The sequence below is a fragment of the Pieris rapae genome, chromosome 9, assembly GCF_905147795.1.
Source record: "Pieris rapae chromosome 9, ilPieRapa1.1, whole genome shotgun sequence".
Classification (NCBI taxonomy): domain Eukaryota; kingdom Metazoa; phylum Arthropoda; class Insecta; order Lepidoptera; family Pieridae; genus Pieris; species Pieris rapae.
This window is the reverse complement of record NC_059517.1, coordinates 5,057,650-5,076,622: the sequence shown is the minus strand read 5'-3', so window position 1 is coordinate 5,076,622 and position 18,973 is coordinate 5,057,650. Positions and strand designations below refer to the sequence as shown.

The 18,973-nt window shown below is 32.7% G+C and overlaps 2 protein-coding genes and 1 long non-coding RNA gene across 4 annotated transcripts in view; 2 read left to right on the top strand and 1 right to left on the bottom strand.

Annotated features, from left to right (window-relative positions):
* Nucleotides 1-224: 224 nt before the first annotated feature.
* On the bottom strand, nt 225-2,683 carry LOC111002728 (protein YIPF6). Its single transcript, XM_022272932.2, has 6 exons — nt 2,521-2,683; nt 2,214-2,333; nt 1,698-1,776; nt 1,221-1,395; nt 929-1,086; nt 225-427 (listed from the first exon to the last, which is right to left on the bottom strand). The coding sequence occupies exons 1-6, from the start codon at nt 2,545-2,547 to the stop codon at nt 312-314; spliced, it is 675 nt and encodes a 224-aa protein (XP_022128624.1). The 5' UTR covers nt 2,548-2,683; the 3' UTR covers nt 225-311.
* A 734-nt stretch (nt 2,684-3,417) lies between these two features.
* LOC111002741 (anaphase-promoting complex subunit 11) overlaps nt 3,418-18,973 on the top strand; it is a 28,883-nt gene continuing 13,327 nt past the window's right edge. The window contains exons 1-3 of one of the 2 annotated variants that reach the window (XM_022272948.2): nt 3,418-3,602; nt 3,741-3,980; nt 9,723-9,860. In XM_022272948.2, the coding sequence (XP_022128640.1) occupies nt 3,584-3,602; nt 3,741-3,976 (255 nt within the window). In that variant the 5' untranslated portion in view covers nt 3,418-3,583 and the 3' untranslated portion in view covers nt 3,977-3,980; nt 9,723-9,860. Of the gene's footprint in view, nt 3,603-3,740; nt 3,981-6,513; nt 7,902-9,722; nt 9,895-18,973 lie in introns of those variants that run through there. The other variant, XM_022272947.2, reaches the window with a different exon arrangement.
* On the top strand, nt 5,035-5,731 carry LOC123689440. Its single transcript, XR_006750418.1, has 2 exons — nt 5,035-5,515; nt 5,625-5,731. It is a non-coding gene; the product is annotated as an uncharacterized LOC123689440 (long non-coding RNA).

Here is an 18,973-nt window from a genome sequence, read left to right as displayed (position 1 = left end):
TTAAGGATGAAAAAATAACATAATGACCAATTAAAAAATTTTTTAAAGAAATTGTTTACTATGATATATCTTAAGGCAATAAATTATAATGTAGATACAGTATTTTCACAAAACTTCATGGTATCAATAACTCAAACTGACCGACCTGAATTCAGATTTCTATTTAGTTCAAAATTTGTCCCTATACTGCTTTACCTTAATACTTATTAAAACATTACACTGTATATGTATCATAAATTCATATATTAATAACTTACATTACATCAAATATTCACAAATTATCCTACAAGTCTTTATCACATATTGTGCTCCTAAGTGGTGTGTGAAACGACTAGCCATGACAGTATGAAGTAAAACAAGCAAATGGGGTAAACTGCTAGACCTTTTTTACCTTCAGGTTGGCTATCACCAAGGAATTTTGTTGCAGCTGAAAAAATAATAATAATAGTAGAACTATTCCGTCAACTAAGTTGTTGTCACAGCTTAATGATAAACATACATGAGGAAACCATAATTGTATTAAAACATTATGAATGGACAAGTGTGGCAGGCGTTTTGTATTAATAACCGCCACCCATGGACCCAAATAAAACTAGGAACAACAACACTAGGAAGTTTACAAAGCAGTTACACTCTTAAGAGGTAGGCAGTCAAGAATGTGGGTGGAAAGGATCAATTAGATTATTACTGGAAAGCTCATATAATTATTATTATTGATGAAAAAAGTACCTAGGAATATGTTCTATAACATATGCAATGCCAAAGGATCAGCCCAACCAACCGAAGATAAAACCACTTCCAATAACAAATTTTATTGATTTGCTTGAATCTTTGTTTCTAGTAGTTCTTGTAATTAGTGATTGTTTATTTCTTTCAAATTTCTGATAATAGTATAAAAAGTTTATCTCAACTAATTAATAAAACTTACCAAATGTTGCCCAAATGAATCCAACCATAGATATAACAAATCGTAGGAAGAATAAAAATGTATTTTGTGTACTGAACAATATCACTCTGCAGATGACTAGAGCTAATGCAATGGGGAAAAGACAATATCCCAATACGCATACTGATTGGAAAAATGACCTGAAATATGGAAAATGATATTGTATCAATTAAGAGATATTGAACTAGTCATAGATTTCTTTTTTAGACTACTTTTTACCAATTGTGCAAGTGTGTTTATTTAATTAAATTTATATACAAGTTTGACAACTTACATATTTCCTCCAAGTAGCTTAGAATTAAAGGTCACAATAGCTGCACCTATCCAAACCAGTACAAAGACCTCTGCAAACTCAGGGCCTCCATCACCTGTTTTATCTGTGGGTTCTGACGAGCCTTGCAGAATAGTTGCCATAAATGTACAAAGCAATAATGGACCCCATAGATCCCCTGAAATTTTGGGAAAACAACATTAGTATTGGCTTAACCATATTATATTTACAGTACAAAAGTATTAATTTCTAGCTATGTAAATAATATTTTTGGTTAAAAGAAAGGAGTAAACTGCTGACTTCACAGTTGGCCTGATAATTTATTGGGCTAAGAAAATTCAGAAATCTTTGTGCCACAAGAGATGTACAAAAAATGCTATTAATTCACTCAAAATACTGAGAACAGTTATGTCATTTCCTAGTTATAAAATTACTTAAAGCTGAAATGAGTATCCTTATCATATGCATAGAAGAACTTACATTCTTTTAATAAACTAGTTTTCTCTCTTGGTATTAGTACATGGTAGAATTTATTACCCACGGCTCTTAAGTCTCTTAGCTGAAATAAGCAACACACACATATCTTAGTCATATAATAGATTTTTTAAATGAAATTTTGATACAGCTTTGACCAGTTTTTAATAAATTATAAATAATTCTTAATTATATTTAAATTTAATTTATATATATATTTAGAGTATTATATTGTAATTATTTGGTTTATTATTTATAAATATTGTATAGATTAAACATATAAAAAGAAGAGCTTTTTGAATGGAAAAGGAAACAAATTTAGTCAAATTGATGATGTCTAAAGTAAATAATATTTTTTACTCACACATAGACTTTCAATCTAAGTATTCCCAGGATTTTCTTGTACAAAAACCTTATTTCTGGTTTCCAATATTAATTATGTATATTAAATTGCAAACATAACATAAAAGGATTTTTATCAACTAACAATACCTATGTAGGAATACACATAAGGAAACTCACAAATGTTTCTTTAATTGGTTCATCTAGAGTATTAAACTCCATTGTATCACCAGAAGGCACACCCTGACCAGGAATGTTCATTTCACCTTCTATAACTCCTACATCACCAGCAGGATACATCTAAAAATTTCAAAATGTAAATAACTTTGGTAGGTGTGTAAGAAAAAAGGGTCGCTTTGGTGTAATGTTCCTTGCACATCCTTGTGTACTAATTACGAAAACATAAATTTTGCGATAAGAAAGCACATAATATTTTAAGTAGTTTTTAAATAAATAATTAAACCAAATGTGAAATAAATATACTTACGTCGTATTTGGAATCGAAAGTCGCCATTGATTCTAATTAATAAAGGTTTGTAGTGAAGAATACAATATTACAATATTATTAATAATCCAACACATCAAAACCAAAAACTTTTTAAAAAATCATTTCCACGATAGTAATTCACAATAATTCTTCATTGATTAGTTTGCAAATTGTCAGTGTTAAGTGTCATATTTCATATTCTCAACGTCATAAAATATTTAGCTGACCTTCAAACCGTGCAGGGCGCAGGCCAAGAAAGGAAAAAACCCTCATAAAATATAACATGAATAATTAAAATAATAATATAGCACTTGATGAGAAGTACGAGTGATCAGTCACTCATTCATTGCATACCGCATACTCTTGCTCCAGCTTTCAAGTCAACTTGCAAGTCCCGTGACCCGTGTATGAAAAACAGTCAAGTGAGACCCTCTGATTCCGTATCGAAATAAAAAAAACGACTTAAAGATAAAATATTTAATATTGGGTAATTAGTTATAAAAATATTCAAAAAAGGAATTATTATTATTATCATTCGTATTTCTTTACGGCTAGAGCTGAACTCTACTGTGCCTATTTCGTAAAGCCTGAACGCGATTTTTATTTTTATTTTCATTGCCATCAAACATTTCCAATTATTTCATTCATATTTAAAGAAAGTAAGTGAACCGAAGAAGAAATAAAGTAATTAAAAATTTAAATTTAAAGTTCGGTGTTCATGTCTTAGTTATAGTTCTTAAGATTAGTTGTAAGTTCTCTTCTTAGAATTTCAACAGCGGTATTTTATGATATAATAATAAGTATTTTATAATATATAAGGCGACTAACTGTTTCTGATAGTCTGTGTTTCTGGTTTCAGCGATCGGTTAACTTTCGGTATTCTATGGTCTAAAATCTTAATTCGTTTTTGTCAATTGTTATATCAACTGGCAAAGTATAAAATTCAAGAAATTCATAGCAAATTCAAAGCAACTTTTTATAAGTATTTTCTAAATATAGTGTTCTACGTACATTTACTAAATAATAATGAAATTATTAGCGAGAGGGTTGTCTGTAAAACGTCATGAAAGTCACTGTTAAAAGTAAGATTTAATTTTGATATATTACTGTCTCCATCCTACTCCTCCAATTGTTGAAGCTAATTTAGTAAGCTAGAAATATTATATATATAATATAAAATAACCCTTATGGTATATAATTAATGAAATCTCGGTTTTTAGGTTGGACGGGTGTTGCGACTTGGCGTTGGATAGCAAACGACGATAATTGTGGTATATGTCGTATGCCCTTTGACAGTTGCTGCCCAGACTGTAAGCTGCCTGGCGACGATTGTCCTCTGGTCTGGGGTGCCTGCTCCCATTGTTTCCATATACACTGTATTGTAAAGTGGTTGCATTCACAGCCACAACAACAGTGTCCTATGTGTCGGCAGGATTGGAAGTTCAACAATAAGTAAAGAGGTAAGCAAATTTATTCCATGCAATATATTTATAATCAAGGTCTTAAAAGACATTAAGTATGTCAAAACAGAGATTTCTACAGTTACTGAAATGTTCATGCTATCAAGCTTAATCAAACAGTGAATGGAAAAAACATCTGTTGTTGTTTATTAAAAGGTTAAATTTTGTGGTGTTAAAGCACAATGGGGAAGTACCTTATTTAATGAAGATAGAGATTGACATTTTTTCTTCATTTCATTCATAATTTTTTTGTAACCATTAAAAATTGTTTTCGGGTAAAATTTACAATTCAGTACCTCGATTTTGAGGTCAGAGGGGGAGGGGGGAGGGAGGGTGGAGGGTCTACTTATCACCCCCAACCAATTTCAAGCACCAGAAACAGTTATTTCAATAAAAAAATAAAAAAAACCAAAACATATATACCTAACATTAACCGGACCCATCATACTCAAAGTCATCCACATAAGCCGGTCGTTTACCAAGCATAGTTCACCAAGTTTCAAAAAAATGCAAATAAAATAACGCACATTCACAAAAAAACAAAAGAAATGTAAAAAGTAGCGGATTTTTAACGGCTAATCCGTACTGTAACACTAACACACTCTTCTGGCAAAATCCAAATTCGAAATGGCCGATTGACGATTCACGATTGCGTTTAAAAAATGAATAGGGATGTAAAAAATATCGATTTTTAAAAAGTCGAATTTAGAGCGCGATTTAAATATTCGATGAAAATCTTCCACTTTCCATTATTATTTAAATTAAATATTAATATACTAACTTAACCTAACTGAACCAGATAATAATTCATTTTTTGAACAGTTATTTAAATTAAATATTAATATACTAACTTAACTTAATTGTACTAGATAATAATTGGTTTTTTGAACAGTTATTTAAATTAAATATTAATATACCAACCTAACCTAGCCGAACTATATAACAATTCGGCTTTTGAACGGCTCCGGCGCGAAGGAAGAGCAGCCCCCACCCGCTACGTGCCAAAGGACAGGCATGAAATGCCTGTCCTTTGGCACGACAGACAAGACCGGACCACGTGGATAGTGGGGTGCTCTGATTTTTGAATATAAAATTTAGAAAATAAAGTAAACACTTTATTGTAGTAAAAATTAGCTTTATAAGCTGTAGGAATAAAAAATTAATTCTTTATTATCATCGATTTTTAGTAAGAATTAGCTTTATTGTAGTAGGAATAAAAAAAAACAATTCTTTATTATCATCGATTTTTCATACTAAAAACAATCGATTAATTTTATGCAAAATGTCACATCTCTAGTAAATCTCTAGTAACCAATAGAAAAGTATTAATTGGATAACCAATAGAAAAGTTCGAAAGTTAAAATGGCGGATTGTTTACAAATTTGTACTGTTGCACAAAACATCAAAAAGTGTTTTTAAATATTTAATTAGTGTAAATTACAACTCAGATACCATAAATGACTCCAAATGTCACGGAAGTGTTCAAATCAAGGCCCCCGAGACCCTATCTAGGGGTCTGAATAAGCAAATTCAAGGTAAATAGAAAAGTTTACAATGGCGGATTGTTTACAAATTTCTAATATTGCACAAAATTTCGAAAAAATTTTTAAATATTTAATTTATTTTAAACTACAACTTAAGCAGCAAAAATTACTCCAAATCTCACGGAGGTTTTCGAATCAAGGTCCCCCGAGACTCCTACACACTCAGTTTAATCACAATCAAGGTATTGAATATAAGATCCAACCCATTAATTTGCTTTAGTATACATTTTATTAAAATTTGAAGTCATAGAATGGGTTATATTATCAAATTGTATAATACTTTCATTGGGTTTTTGATGTTGAGTTATAACAAGTTGTATTAGATTATATGTAGAATTGAAATTCTATATATAATTATTTTAAATCATTTCATGATAACTTCTTGAGACATTTTCTATTTTTTTCTGTTTTATATAGTTTTATCTGTTTGGTTTTGTATATTGTTTGAGTGTTTTGCTTATAATATGTTAGCAGTAACATTGCAGATAAATAAATAAATCTGTTTTTATTGTTTTCTTAGGTTAATCTTCATCATGTAGATTAGCTATAAAGCTACAACCTAAGTTTCTTTTGAATGAAAAATATTTTTTTTTAATTTTATGATTAAATGAAATAGTGCAACCATTTTGACCTTTGTGGTTAGTCTACTTATTAAAAAAATTACATGCATGAGACTCATTAATGTAAAATGAAACTGTAACCTTTTTACAACTTGTAAGATAGACCAGTAAATTCTCTCAAAAGTAGCTCACACTACCTATGCAATATGTCGTGTTCAATGGATGGCTAGTATTACAATGCGATTGCATTCATTGTACAGCATTGTGCTTTGCGTTAATTATTCAATTTTATTGAAGTAATATTAAATTTATACTTATAGTGCATAAGAAGTAGTACATAATAGATTCTAAATTCTCTTGAGTGTTGTATCACGATCATGACGCCAGAAAGCGCCAAAGTGACCGTCTACGTATCTGAATATTGAATAGTTGTTTTTATCGCAGTCGGTGCAGAGCTCGCACGTGGACGGACGTGTCGCAGCTCCGATTGCGCGTGTGTTGTGACTAACGTGATGCTCTAGTGTAATCGCGCTCATTATACTATAGTGTGTTTATTATAGTATTGTCCGAGTGTCGTCTCGCTTAATCATGCTGATGGTACAGAGTAACGCGCAACCCATGAAAACAACAAAAATAAAGGGACCGCCACCTGTACCGCCGCGGCCCAGTCAAAGTATGGTCGCAGAAGCTCTAGCGAAAACGAGAAAAGCCGTTGCCGATTCTAAAACCAATGTAACCAAAACCCGAACATTTACTAAACATGAGAACCACCAGGTTTCGTCAAAAGCCAAAACTTTAGATAGATACAGCTCATCAAATAAACCTTCAGTATCGCCACGGCAGTCTGGTCTCGCACGCGTTAAATCTTTTATTAAAGACGTCATAAGTGATAGAGGCTCTTCTTCTGACGAAAGAAAGTCAAGTGGGCAGAATTCTAGAAGGAGCTCAAGTGATAGTAGCTCTGTTAATTCGCCCTCTTCTACTAAGAAGTCGAACGAATCGCTTAACTCTAGAGCTGTTAAAACTTGTAAACAAATATTAGTGCGATCACTTTCAACTTCAAATAAACTAGACCAGGATGCTAAGTGCAAAGTTTCAAAATCATCGAGTTTCGCTGAAAAAACGTTTCCTCTGCGTAAGGCCCCGCCGCCACCATTATCTCCTAAACCTAAGATTAAACCAATGAGACCATTACCTGTACATAATACAAATATTAAAGCTAAAAAATCAAAAGTAGAACCGGAAATTGGTCCGTATTCATTACCTGTTGATGCCGAAGCTGCCCAAAGTCCGGTTCCGGAGGCGCCTTATGCTACGGTAGAGGAGGTGACCCAAAACGATAATAGAATACAAAACTGTCCTAAAGTCGATGACCAAAACAACACTGAAAATAGTAATAACTCAAACAACCTAGAAACAGAAAATGTAATAACAATTAATAACAATTCCCTTGAAAGGAAGACGTCTCGAGTAACTGAGATGCTTATTTCCGAAATCCTTGCGAGTAGAAATAACAATAACGAACCGAATACGGTCATAGATAAGGGCAAGGATTCCATGGATTTGCTTACAGATAGTTCGCCCGATGTGGAAATAATGAAGGACATGAATAATCACGAAATGTTAATATACGAATTGCAAACTATGCGCTCCCAATCAAACGTACCTGACTTGTTGGTTAATGATCTTGACAGAAATGGAAATTGCGACTCTGATTCTGAGCAAAATTACGCCATGGCTTCTGTTACTAGTGAAAATACTGATGATGGATATGAACAAGCTTACGCCTATATTGTTGACGACGATCTTAAGTCTAGGTAAGCTAATTTTTTGTAAAAAGGGTTAGTGAAGGACGTGTCGACTATTACATAATTTTTAAAATCGTTTACGGAACTAATTATATTCAATTAACAGAAGTAGAGCGTAAAAAGGTTAAAAAGTTCTAAATACAATTAATTTTGTAATATGTGTGTATTGCAACAAAAAAGTATTATATATGTCAGTGAAGTACTTTAAATATTCACCGCGTACGTAATTTTCTAACAAAGCACCTGCATTTAATGGGTTGCAGGTGTATTTTTATTTATGTTAACCCTAAATAACCTATTCAAATAAGATGCTGCAATGCAGCTGTCTTGAGCTATAAAAAATACTGCATTGAAAAGTGTAGGTGTGAGGAAAGTGAGTTAGAAAATAAGAAGCCCCATATTTTGTTACAATTATTTTATTTAAACACTGTTATTAATAAGTACTCAAAACCTCTGTAGCTTGTAAGTATGAGGACATATAGTATTACTCAAAGTATAGGTTTTTTAACATTTCATATAGTAGAAGAGTTATATACTTCCGCTAGTAGCCGGCAGGGATTAGTCTATGCCACATTGAACGTATTCTCACATTTGAATGCACGCAACAAAACATATGCAAAGTATATTAATATGTGGAAATGCGCATTTGTACGGAATCTCTTATGTAAATTCTATTGCTATATACTTAAATACCTATGTATCTAAGGTTCAGAGCACAGTGAAGTACTTAATGACGTCATTCTGTAATTCAATTAGGTTGTCTTATATTAACCCGTCAAGGAGATCGTTAAGAAAAATAAAAACCATTTATAGAGAAAATCGTTTTATCTAGAACAATTTTATCTTTTGCATTACATCGCCATTCAAAAATCCGTCAGATTAGCTTTACTGTTTTTAGTTTGTTTTATAACTAATGTTGCCTGGAAGAGAACGCTTGTTAGCGATAAGGCTGCCCCTTGTATCCCTTAAAATTTGTATGTATAATGTTATTTGATTTTTCGTGTGTGTAAGTGTGAATAATTAAAAATAACCAAAAAAATATTATTGTAGTCGTAATGCCTTATTTGACACTAAGTACTATTAGAATCTGGTTTGAGGTCGTTTGTCTAATTAAGCCCATTACTTATCTTTAAGTCCTTTTGATTCTCAGAAAATCAGTCTGGTTTAACTATTTTTGGAAGTGCTGGATGAATAAATTATGTAACGCTGGTTAAGGTGTCAAGATTCGTGATCATTAGCATGTAAAAGGTTTAACGAATAAATATCGCTATTTTGGTATTTACCTTATAACAAAAATTGTGTTAAAATACTGCTAGGATTAATTAGTATTTTTAGTTTAACAAATCCATGCAACTTGTTAGATCTTTCGCTTATTATGTCTATTCTACAAGTTAATTTATCTTCGTATAATATGTAATGAATATGGGCTAGTAGCCATTTTAATAAAAATACATTATTATTAATCACTTGTCCTCTGTCAATGTGTGTCTATGGGCGGCGGTGTCACTTAACATGAGATGAACCTCCTTCCGGCTTGACCCCTGTTTATATTATTTATTCTATGTTCTATAAAATTATATTTGTGCTTACAACGTATCATAGAAACCTAAACCAACATTTTCAGGAACTTTAACTTTTCCATGAATGTTTGTAATCCGGACTTAGTATTAACATGATTCATTTGGTGGTTAAAAAATATTAAGATTAGAAACGAAAATTCCGATTTACTAATGTAAGGAAAATATTGCTTTGTGTTTGTAGTATTAAAGGTAGGAGAATGAAGAGATGAGCTATCGGTTTTATTTGTTTTAAGGGTTTAATTAATTTCAGATTACGAAAGCAGTTTCGAGCCATAAGCACTATGTCCCTACAAGGATTGCCGCCTCTGCCCAAGAGTTTAAGTGGTTTTGCTGATGGTGAACCAACCCCTGAATCGCCTACCAATGATGAACACCCTCCATCGGATTTGGACGGTCAACTTACTTATTTAAAGAAGGAAATGGTAAGCTTCAAAAACGTAATCACAATATACCTATATAACGTGCTATATATTTTTTTTAAGTTAAATGCATTTAGTGACTAACATTTTTACTCGGTCTAAATATTTGAAAAGTTCTCTAACGATATTGTGTGATGGGTATCATTTTTAAATTGTGAACATAGTTTTTTTTAAACAAAGAATGCGGAACATTCCATTTTTAAATAATCCACCTTGCAAGTGTGCAGTTTAAAAAGCAGATGTTATCCATACTTTCGTCCGTTATCGTTTCATTGGGTAACGCCGGTGTTGCCTGAATCTTTTAGGAAGCCATTAACTGATTTATGAGTTAATTCGTCGACGAGACGGCCGTAAGAATAGCTTTTATAGGAAAATATTCAAATATTGAGTGCCTTCTCAGTATTTTGTCTATTGAAAAATATATACTAGTATATTACTATGTATATAACCTTGCTTAAAACAACAATGCGACTCTTAAAATTATGTCCGATCAAAACTACATGTACCTCGGAATTATCTGGGAGCACGCTATGCGTGCGAACATGTTTTTTTTTCTCCCATCAACTTCAACTATATGTTATTATTATTATACCTTTAATGTACATGTCAAAAAACGAATCGAAACGATATGCATAAACAAAGACCGGGTAATGCCAGTTATTTAAGATCTAACATAATTGTTACAGCAAAACTGGTTTTAGTTGCCTTGAAAACCTAGTTATTCGCATCCTACTCTTACCTTACCTTAATAACAGGTGTTTAGATAAGTCCTTTCAATGCTCTGATTGGACGATTAAGACTAGCGACTGGACTCGGCTTCGCATAGGCTTGAAAATTGAACATAATGTTGAAATGAAATCGTTTATTTGCTAAGATAGGGGTACAATTATATAGATTAAGTAATTATAAAAATCCGCACAATCAGCCATATTTAAATAGGCATACAAATAAGATATTATTTTTTATGATGTCATATAATGTTGAAGAAATCTAAAATATACAGATATACGTTTTTTAATATATTTGATTGGATTCCTCTATTTTCTGAACCTTACTTTAAAGTAGGCCTCGTGAATTGAGGTCTTAGTGGCAGTATGAGTATGTTACGAAACTGGACATAACGTCCAAAGCCAAAATGGTAAAAGACAGCTTTCTATGCCTCTATGGTACCTCAATTCTTCCCACGCAATTGTCTAACGGTATTACGTGAAAGGGACAAGTGTTTTGTGACTTTCTTTGTTCAACACGCTTAAATACAATCTGAACAAATCCTTTTTAGTTGAGCGGATGTTGTCTAGTCGTAGGTGAAACCTGAAATTGTGATCGCACAATGCACCACTGGTCTGTGTTATTGTCGATAAACGATGCGGAAATACTGGAAAAGGACTAGGGACACGCCTGTCTTAACTCAACCGAGTGCCTAAATACTCACCCACGGCGAGTTTATGCAGTGCATCCTACGTTAGCGAATTTCTCGATCGATATTGTAATTTTATTATCGTATTTCGGGAGCTTGCCTTATACTCTTATGTGTTGTAGCAAGTTACTATGGCTTCATGAATTGTCGTATGCTTTTAAATATCACCATGTATCTGTATACAAATATACACATCACAACTTGTTCAGAATTATCCAAAAGTTTTGCTAATGACAAAATTGTATTGTTGAGTTTTATACCTGACGACGCTTAGCGCTGATAACTTACAAAACAAAAGTGAAATTTGTTTCAATGTCGACCCAAATAGCAAGATGCGAGACTGGAATAACTTGAAAGGTTTACAAATTGAACCGCGATTAGATTTACTATCACTTGGCTGAGAATCCGGGCTACCTATTTATGAACTGTCGTTTTGGCATCGTCACAGAATCTCAATCGCCGGCGAAAATAAAGCCTTTGATCAGTTCCTTGTGATAACGAGGTGCTCCAAATACCAACCACTTTAAATATCGCTTTCGTTTGACGTTTCCTAAATTTCAGCTACTGAATTGACTTTTTGAAAGCGGTTAGCAAAATATCGTTGACAAATACCATATATTAGTCACGAGAGTTTGACCAAGAGTAGTGGCCAGTTGCCTCAAAGTCCCACTCTCTTCCCTGAAGTTAAAGTGTATGTAAGCGGCATTCATTAGACCACAATGTTTTAACATTGTTCAACGTAAGGTATATGCATAGAAGGCTGATCATCTTCTTGCCTATTAAAAAAATGATCAAGAAACAGATAAATACATCTGAGGTCCAGGGCATGGCCTGTAACGCCAGTGGTTGTTGTTGAGACCTAGACGAGAGAGAGATTGACCAAAGCATGAAAAAAAAAATCAGTGGCGCTACAACCACTTTAGGTCTTGGCCTCAGATTTCTTAATATGATTCATGATTATTTTTTAAATCTAATAGGCAAGTAGGTGATCAGCCTCCAGTGCCTGACACACGTCGTCGACTTTTTGGGTCTAAGACATGTCGGTTTCCTCACGATGTTTTCCTTCACCGTTCGAGGAAATGTTTAATGCGCACATAGAAAGAAACTCCATTGGTGTACAGCCAGGGATCGAACCTACGACCTCAGGTATGAGAGTCGCACGCTGGAGCCACTAGGCCAACACTGCTCGCATGCATGCAAAGCATGAAAATACGCAGGAATAAATTAACGTAACGCGTACAAAACCTTATAACCTAATACTTATATAAATCGTCAATAGAACGAACAAACGATCATCCTAACTAAATAATGTTTTGTTAACCTAAACTATATATTGTTACATGTTTTATCGTATTACTTTTAGCCACCGTAAACGTTTCTCTTAATTCGATGTATGGATTGAGACAGCTATGTTTCTAATCTTATTAAATGGATTGGGACAGGAATTTAACTATCTATGTCACATAGAAAATGTAGATACCATGTTTTATATACGGTTCCGTTTATTCGTTACTATTATGTAAGTGTTTGAGACAAAATTTTACAATTAGGTATATGTTTCTGCCTGCCTGTCATATATCAATAGTGCCGCTAGTGATATACATATATTTCCTCGTAATAGTCAAAATAATAAATTATTTTTATGCAATACATATATTCTTAAAATTATATTTTTGTCGAACAACAAAAATAAACGCAAAGGTTACATGTAATGTCTGTGGGACGGTTAAATCTATTAACCCGCATTGTTTAATGTCACCGGGACACATCCGTGTTACCACTTGGCACCCACATGACAAGATTCTGGGGTAGCTATATTAAGTGTTCGCAATGCTTTTGTTTCGGACCATTGTGTTTTTAATACTTAGCAAACTAATTTTTAGGTACAGTCAAAATATAAGGACATCGAAGGAACAACTCATATTTGGTCGTAAAAACCAATACCTAGTCGTTACAGCCGATGACGTTTTTACTAAGTATCGAATCAATAGAATTCGGCCGGGACCTTTTATTTTGGTCAATATAAAGGTGTGTTGTTCTAAAGTCAAAACGATGTTGTCGTAAGCGGTTTTGACTTTTGCCCAAAAGTTTCTCCAGCTTTACCCAAATTTCTCTATCCATAGCTTTCGTTTTTTAGGGCGCGCTCTCCTTCCCCTTGATCTTCCCATATATTTTTTTATTTTACTATTATCTGTGCTTCTTTTGTTTATAGCAATATGTATGTCCGCCCACTGTCATTTTTGTTTTAAGGCATAATCTAAGATCTCTATAACTTTTGTATTTCATCTTATTTTTGGTATGCTTCTGTCCATTGCTTTCTGACATTATCTATTTTGGTATATAGCAGTCCTAAATTGTACTCATTGAATGTATCACCCTAAAGATAAATTTCTAACACGTACTATGTCTTCATTAAGCGGCCACTCGATAAAAGTGAAATTAATTGCCTCTTCAACATGACAATTATTGCTTTCACAGTCAAATAAAACGAGTCCCGTGTAATTAAATTATTTTTACTTTTCTTGATGTTATATATATTTACTCTTACATTGTAAACCACTTTTGACCTAAATATTTAAAATTAATTAAAACATATCCGCACATGTGACTAAAATCTATGCACTCACATTTAAAGTAACTGGACATTTTTTTATACGATAGCGGCAAAGTAGCTTTCAGAATAGCCGCAGCCCATGCAAGCTGGTGCGTTGCCTTTTAAAAGAGAATTATTCCCTTTTATTAAAAGTTTCGAGATAAAGAAAGGCTCCACTGGAAGTAGATAGCACGGCTCGCCATTTCCAAAAGAAAATACCTAGAGAAGCAGACTCTGTATTGTTTCGAATAATGGTGTCAAACAATTCACCTCTGTTGAGATAAGGTAGAAGTGTTAATTCTCAGGCACTAATGCTATGCTATAAACAAAGAGTATCCCTTAATTCTTGCACGTGCTACTTATTTATAGCCGGGACGACACCCGGGGTCTTACGTCATCTCTAACCGGATCAAATAAAGGAGAAAGCGCCACGGTCAAACAAAAATGAAGTATGAAATTAGATTTAAGATGGAACATCTGTTGGAACTGTTAATTTTAGACAAAGCTAATTCCACGCGTCGTTTATTCACTCTGATATTATTATTATGTTGTATTTCTTTATATAGTGTGACTTCGGCTTTAGTTCTTAGATTTGTCATTTACTATAGGTTGGACCAATTAAAATTTGAGCTTATTACATTTTTCATGTATTGCATTAATCTTTATTATATATAACTTACAGGTTTCGTTTAATAATTTAATCCAAAAAAATAAAATATGCTTATTCATAATAACAATGCATTACAATGTGTAGGATTTCAGTTTCCCAGCTCATGCATAACAATCTTAATCTTAAATTTTTTTTAACTGTTTACAACAACTTTGCATGAAGAGTGTGTGAGTGTAAGATGTAACTGCATTTTAGATCTCAGTAAAATCACCAACTCTGCGTAAGTTGTGTTCTTAAGAAAAATAACTTCTAAACTAAGCACGACTGCAATATAATCCGTCGAGAAATTAACATTTGTTTCTTGGTAAAGACATCATTCGATGTTTCCAGTCCTTCGCTTTTTCCAGTCCTTCTCCGCTTTCTCTTTTATTTTATCTTCCCAGGTTTCTGGTGTGCGTTTTCTCGTTTTTCGTTCCACTGGGCCATTCCAAGTAAGATATTTTCACTCGTCTGTCATTTATCAGTGTTTTTTAAGCGTTACCGAAGTATGTTATTTTTGAATAGATTATTAATGCAATTTATTTCTAAAAGGTTTAATAACAAACTGTAGCTTAACAAAATACGGTATAATACCCCGAGAATGTATTGTCTATTATAAAAGTTAATATATATTAGCTAATTAAACATTATATAAGCTAATAAATATACATAAAAGTTTGAAATTCGGTATGTCACTCATGAAAACTGCAGTAGGATTTCATAATTCACATTCGTTAACATAAATAAAACAAGCAACGGTCGTCTAAAACAAATGATGTTGATGATGTAAGAGACGCCAAATCATTTGTTATAGTCAGAGTTGTTCGTGGAAAATAGTTTAATTTGTAATTACATAATTTTATTTTAAAGTTACGTCTGGATTTGAATCTTAGCTATTACTACTATTATATATTTATAAACGATGAGTTAAGAACAGAATAAATAAAATCTATTTTCTTATATATCTTGATTACTAATGCCCAACAACAATGTATAACACAGACGTTCATAAGTGTACATTATGTTACCTATATGAATAAATGATTTTTTGAATTTTGAATTTTTATAACCATTGTTTGGGCATTAGCAATCAAGTTTTCAGAAGTTACTTAACATGAAGTCACTTAACTGTTCTAAAAAAAGCTATCCAGCCGATCTTTACATAATACAATACCGTCAAAGTTTTTCCCCGTCAAAATAAACATGTCATCTATCCGTCAATTTTGGCATCTGTTTGCAAAATAAATTGGCCTACTAAAATATTGAGCGATCGTCTTGTACTAGAAACATAATTTTGAGCGTAAAAAATCGTTTATTTTTTAGTAATCGTAAATTTTCTCTAGTTCGCGAAAGTTACCTTGAGGGCCTTTGGCTGTTGTGAAAGCTATGCACTTGAGTTGCTTTTAGTAAAATACTGAATGAGTCTCAAGACCTACCAGGGATTAAATTTAATGATTTATAAAAAATTGTGGCGCTACGACCTTTTTGGATCTAGGCCTCAGATATCTGTATCTGTTTCCTGATAATGTATTATTCAAAAAGCCAAGTAGGTGATCAGGATTTGGTTTTTGGCAAGGTACGCCCGCTTCCTCACATAGATGTCCTTCACCGCTCGACCGAATGTTAAATGCGCACATAAAAAGAAATTCCATTGGTGTACAGCCGAGGATCAAACCTACGGCCTCAGGGATTAGTCGCACGCTGCAACCACTAGGCCGGGGATTAGTAAAAGTAAAATATAAAAAGGGGCATTGACATAGCGAAGCCACTTATCAGATTTTTATTAAGTGCATAATTGGATTTCCAGTTACGACCCAATTCGCACTAGTCAATGAGAAGGCTTAGAAATGCAATGTGCAATAAAGTGCTGCATCGCTTACGGCATCATTTTCTTATATAACACTAATTGAACTCTTGATTTGACACATTTCTCTATATAACATATTTGTATATTATAACGGATTGGCGGTTTTCTGTGCGTTTCGGTAGTAGTATTAGTGTACAAGTTTTCAACATTATATAAACTTCTGTATAATTAAAAAATATTTAATACATATAAATTCTTATTTTGCCTAACTTTATTCCGAATTTATAAGATATTACCACTGTATTGTTTATTATTATACACAATATACTGGGCAGTTGTAGTCAGAATACACATTTAACGTTATAAAATTATTAATATTTTAAGTGTCCCGCACTCCTTATTGTAAAATGTGACCAGCCATTTATCATACCGTCGAGTGCCGATGTTACGTCACTATTCGCACCATTAGTGTCATTAGCTAATGCGCTTGCGCAGGCTGATTCACACGTGTTGCATTGCAGGTGGTATTCTTTTACTTCAATTAACTCCTAAGGATATAATAATTACATTGAATAAAGTACCATACAACAGATTTATACACACACTAAATTGCGTTTTGGTGGTAGTCATTAAATCTATATAATAAGTCTAAATTTGAACTCATGTTAAACTTATTTTTATATTTAGATGGAAGTCTTCTATAACAAATGTTGAATTGTCAACGTATATTTTAGCATCTATATTATTTCTTTTGAAACCAAGACGAGGATTTATTATTAAGAACACGATATAAATAGATTTCAATTTCATATGAAATTGAATCAAAATATAATTTATTCATAGAGGTAACTCAATGTACACTTATGAACGTTACTTAAAAAATTACATTTACTGTCAGCCAATTCAAGGGCGTAGAACTGACGATAACCTCTCCGACACTCTTTTAAATCAGCGTATGGATCATTACTAATTGATGTAATTAATCGTTCCAGTTTTAATAATTATGTAAATAAAATGAACGTGCGTTCAAGTGTATCCGTTTCGCGCCACAGATGCTCAGTCGCGGACGCAGCTATTGTAATACTTTCACACGTCACCTATCAATATTCATTAATTTGCCTATTTTTATTTTATACTGGATTTCATACTTATTTTTGTACGATTGAAACTACGCTATATTGGTCCGTTTGCATATTAGATCATCATTGAATCCGATGACGCACAATGTTTTCAAATTTCGTGTTTCTCTTGATCTAATTCGTTTTGCGTAATTCATCTCGCTGTGTGTACAAGAAGATATATAGAATACTCGTTCGACTAGTTTTACTTTTAAAAACAAATACTATTTAACACTTGAATTTTCAGAAGTTTCCTCTTTTAAGGATTTTACTATTACAGCTAAATCGTGACTACCAATAGTATCGCGCTAATTAAAAAGTCACTCAGGAACAACTATAAAAAAATCGCTTTTACTGAACTAGCTTTTATTAACGTGGAATACCATGTACATATATGGTATTCTATATGAATAATATAAAAATTTAAATATTTAATGCTAAATTTCTATATTCAAAATTCAATTATGATTTAAAACTTGTAACCGCAACCGTTCTGTCTGTGATATTTCTTCTATTAAATTTACCCTTTGCTAACACATACATAGAATTCACCAGCACCTTTTTACTAAATATCAGAAGATCGTGCTACTGTATGATTGAAGTAATTACGCTCTGCATTTTTGCTATTCGTTTTCAGTATCGTTACGTTACGGTGTCGATAGGAGGGGGCTTGGATGCTTTTACGCGCTGAAATAACTTTCTAGTTTTAAATATCTCTATATATCTGTATATTTAATACATGTTGTTATTTATATTGTTTGGACATGTGGTCTTGGTAGACACCTGGTCATGTCAAGGTATTCCAAATTTGGCGAAAAAGTTTTCTTTATCCTCGAATATATTGTTATGTTTAAAGGGTAATTTATATGTTTTTTCTAAAGCTCTATCTACAAAAGACCTTACTTCATTGCATCACCAATGTTTTACAGGATGTAGAATATTAGTTATTAGTAGTACATTATACCTTTGCGATAGCATGCTACAAATAGCCTTATTGCAGACCATATCGAATTACATCCTGCGTTTGATCAACGAGGTCGATTGCCTGCTTTCTTGTGGTTGACCTATGTGTTAACCACATTGAAACAAACCGATGTATACTATTGTGGGAAAGTGACATGTCAACAGTTTTACGAGATAATTTAATGGAATTGATAGCTTTTATAATCGTCATTGTTTGTTGAGTATCTTTTTTTTAAATTGACATTTGAACATGGTGACACATTCCTATTTTAAAGTTATTCTCTTTATACTTGTCATGTATGGACAAAGTCGAATATTTTTTAGCTCAACGTTGTTGTAATAATTCTAGTCTGGTTGGTGCGTTAAACGTATCGCAATTTGAAGTAAAGAATTTGTAATACACCACAATTAGCTTTTGTTTCTATTCTTCTTACTTAGCAGAGCGAAACCAGGGCCTAAATACAAGGAATATCGTTGAATTATATATTTTTTCAAATACATACTAATCTATACTAATATTATAAAGAGGAAAGGT